The sequence below is a fragment of the Brassica oleracea genome, chromosome C3, assembly GCF_000695525.1.
Source record: "Brassica oleracea var. oleracea cultivar TO1000 chromosome C3, BOL, whole genome shotgun sequence".
NCBI lineage: Eukaryota > Viridiplantae > Streptophyta > Magnoliopsida > Brassicales > Brassicaceae > Brassica > Brassica oleracea.
The window spans coordinates 57,282,567-57,286,182 of record NC_027750.1 but is presented as its reverse complement, the minus strand read 5'-3'; the positions used below and the strand labels follow the sequence as shown (position 1 = coordinate 57,286,182).

The window sequence follows — 3,616 nt, the reverse complement described above, 5'->3', positions numbered from 1 at the left end:
CAAAGTCAACTTCGCATGCATGATGATGCATCAAAGCTATAAAAATGCAAACATATCATATGTACTATGAGAATACATGTAAATGTGTTGTAATTGTGAATTGTGTGATTAAAACTTCCATTATTAGTTATTACCATCCGCTATGTTTTGTGACTATTGACGAATAACTGAGTCACCCTTCCTGCTTTCCTCACATTTTTGCATACTTTGCGATATTTTTTTTAACGAAAAATCATCTTGAATATTTAGACCAATAGAATTAATTTGTGATTGAATTTAGTTGTTTACGTAAGCATGCTAACGAAATATATATATGATCTTTAAAAAAAATACTACAAGATCCATACATAGAGTTAATGCATGCCTTTCGATATATACTTTTCCTAGACGACAAAATATATCCTTTATTTCATCTTAATCATATTTATAATATACATAAATAAGTAGAGAAAGAAAAATAGTCAAAATTAAATAACATCTTACAAATATGTGCACGTATAACTCTGAAACTCTATATATCGCGCTACAGCTAGCTACAATGTTCATATCCATTACAAGCCTCAAAAGAAAGAAAGAACAAAAAAATACAAAGATAATATCATGAGTTCCTTAGCACAGCTATTCAAGAACAACCCCGTGAACCATGACCGCATCATCCCACTAGACTTCACAAACACCAAAACCTTACCGGACTCTCATGTTTGGTCTAAACCTGAGCTCGAACCCGAACCCATGACCCGACCCATTCCAGTCATCAGCATATCCAGCCCTGAGAAAGTGCTACTAAGACATGCCTGTGAGGAATGGGGTGTGTTTCATATCACAGACCATGGGGTCCCACTCTCGTTACTCCACAACGTTGAGTGCCAAATGAAAAGGCTTTTCTCTTTACCCATGCATCGTAAGATCCTAGCTGTTCGATCACCGGACGAGTCAACTGGTTACGGTGTGGTTCGGATCTCAATGTTTTATGATAAGCTTATGTGGTCTGAGGGATTCTCCGTTATGGATTCCTCTCTTCGGCGTCACGCTACACTCCTATGGCCCGATGATCATGCGGAGTTCTGGTGAAATCATGACATTTTATATATTTGATATTATATTTTTGGCTCAATTATATTTACCAATAACATTATAATACTTTGGCTCTAGTAACGCAGCATAAACACATATTTTCTCAAAGTATAAAATCTTTGGACGAATCTTAAGACTATTTTATTAACAAAAACATGATTAGTTTTGAAAAATATAACTGAGAACACTAATGTAGGAAATTATGCTATATGTTTTATTGAAAGTTGTTTTGCCAAATTCAATACGATATTATCATAAGTTAGTAAATTTTTGGGTCCTAATTCCGGCGATATCATATCTAATACTCAACTTCAGTTTACATAATTACAAAGTTTCTTTTTTACATATTGTATATGGTTTCTTGTAAATGCAGCAATGTGATAGAAGAGTATCAGAAGGAAATGGCGAATTTGAGTCACAGACTAGTAAGCATGGTGATGGGTTCGTTAGGACTAAAACACAAAGAATTGAGATGGCTTGTACCGAACATAACAGGTTCAAGAACCAACTCGAGCCAATCTTTTCTGCAGTTGAACTCCTATCCGGTCTGCCCTGACCCTGATCTAGCCATGGGTTTAGCCCCTCACACTGACTCTTCCCTACTAACCATCCTCTATCAAGGCAACATTCCAGGTCAGTGTGATTATACATAGGAGATTACCAAATTTTAGTTGTAGTTGTATTTATCGAATGTTTACTCTCACGTCGATCTGGCACCGATATATTCTTGATTTTATCAAAATTATAAAATATATACCTGAGATGCCGCTCCTACGGTTCCTATATATATATAAAAATTAAATTCCAATTTTTTTAGAACATCCCAAATTGAAAGAAGGGTAGATAGTATATGTTTAGAGGGAATGGGTTAATAATTTCACTGTTAATTAGTTTTGAGTCAAATTTATTAAAAGCAAAGTTTAAATATTGATTTAAAAATACATACTATAGTAACTAGTAATCAATAATTCTATTTCTTTTTTAACGCTTGGTATTCAATCAAAGTTATCCTCACAAGTCACAAATCACAAGTAGCAAGTCTAGACCAAACTGGCCAACAATTAAAACTCAACGAAGAAGACACCGGTAGGCATCTATAGACTAACTAATCAATAATTCTTCTGGAAACCGGATAATGTTACTTATTTGACTATAATTTGTTTTTTTTAGCAACTTTTTAAATGGTCACAGTAGATTATTCACATCTAGTAATTTTTAACGCCAAATAAAACAATTGTTATAAAATGCATGTATAACATAATTTTTAAGTGACTAAGTGGAAGCGATCAAATCGCATATATTACAAAATGTATACTTCCATTCCAAAATAACATAAAACTGTAAGTTGTGCAACATGGATTGCATTCGTCAGGTTTAGAGATTCAAAACCTACAGGCAGAAAAGTCGAGATGGATTGGAGTGGAGCCAGTAGAAGGAGGTCTTGTTGTCATAATGGGAGATTTGTCTCATATCATATCCAATGGACGGTTCAAAAGTACGATGCACCGTGCGGTGGTGAACAAGACGCACCACCGTGTCTCAGCCGCATATTTCTCAGGCCCACCCAAGAACCTTCAGATCGGTCCGTTGACTGCCGACACGGACCATCCTCCTCTCTACCGCCGTTTGACATGGGAAGAGTACCTTGCAGCCAAAGCAACACACTTTAACAAAGCCTTGAGTTTATTTCGTTGCTGAAACATAAAATAAAAGTAACGTCTACTTTGGTCATTGTTTAATTTACGTCGTTACATTTGTAAGAGTATTCTATGTGTTTCCTATTTTGTGTCAAAGTTTCTACAAACATATGTTTAAGAGTTTTGTTTTAAGAGCATCTCGAAAAAGGAACTCTATTTTGAAGTTTCCAAAACTCTATATTTGAAGTTTAAAGGTGTTCTTCTCCAGAAGCAAAACTTCAAACTCAACTTTAAAACTATTTATATTTTATAATATGGTCTTTATATTTGTCATAACTAATTTGAATTCATAAAACTTTTGTAAATAACTAGCACATATATAAACATATTACAACAATATTAATTAATAAAATATTCTATTAAATATAAAAATTTAAATAAAAATAACTTAATTAATATTAAACTTCAAACAAAATACCATATTATTTCATAAAATGATTTTCGTAATGCATATATGATTTATTAGTGCATTTCGAAGTAAAAATGACTCTCCTCATTTTTACTTTGTAGATTACGACCTAAAAGTTGTTGAAATCTGGTAATATTGATACTTGTAAATACATTAGATCGGAACAAGAAAGTAAAAGAGAAATATAAAATATTGCTAAAAGACTAATTTCTTTTTGATGATATTAATACTCGTGGATATATTCAATATGAAAAAAAAAGAATTGTACAAAAAAGACATAAAAAACAACAACAACAACGATCATCAGTTACACAAAAAATTTGGACAATATTTGAAAATTTGAAGGTTCCGGATCAAACTTACCTGACTATTAGTGTTGTTGTAATAGTTATGTCTTCATGTAATTTTTTAAAATCTTTTTGTTAAGTTTTTTTTT

The 3,616-nt window shown here is 32.7% G+C and overlaps 1 protein-coding gene across 1 annotated transcript; it reads left to right on the top strand.

Moving 5' to 3' along the window:
• Nucleotides 1–576: 576 nt before the first annotated feature.
• LOC106334026 (gibberellin 3-beta-dioxygenase 3) lies at nucleotides 577–2,772 on the top strand. The gene is made up of 3 exons (XM_013772392.1): nucleotides 577–1,067; nucleotides 1,448–1,707; nucleotides 2,447–2,772. The coding sequence occupies exons 1-3, from the start codon at nucleotides 601–603 to the stop codon at nucleotides 2,770–2,772; spliced, it is 1,053 nt and encodes a 350-aa protein (XP_013627846.1). The 5' UTR covers nucleotides 577–600.
• The last annotated feature ends 844 nt before the right edge of the window (nucleotides 2,773–3,616 follow it).

Bases quoted from the DNA above. Each gene is read 5' to 3' on its own strand.
- LOC106334026 (XM_013772392.1), top strand. From the start codon at position 601: ATGAGTTCCTTAGCACAGCTATTCAAGAACAACCCCGTGAACCATGAC. The intron at 1,068-1,447 runs GTGAAATCATGA...TTGTAAATGCAG, and splicing joins GATGATCATGCGGAGTTCTG to CAATGTGATAGAAGAGTATC. The intron at 1,708-2,446 runs GTCAGTGTGATT...TGCATTCGTCAG, and splicing joins CTATCAAGGCAACATTCCAG to GTTTAGAGATTCAAAACCTA.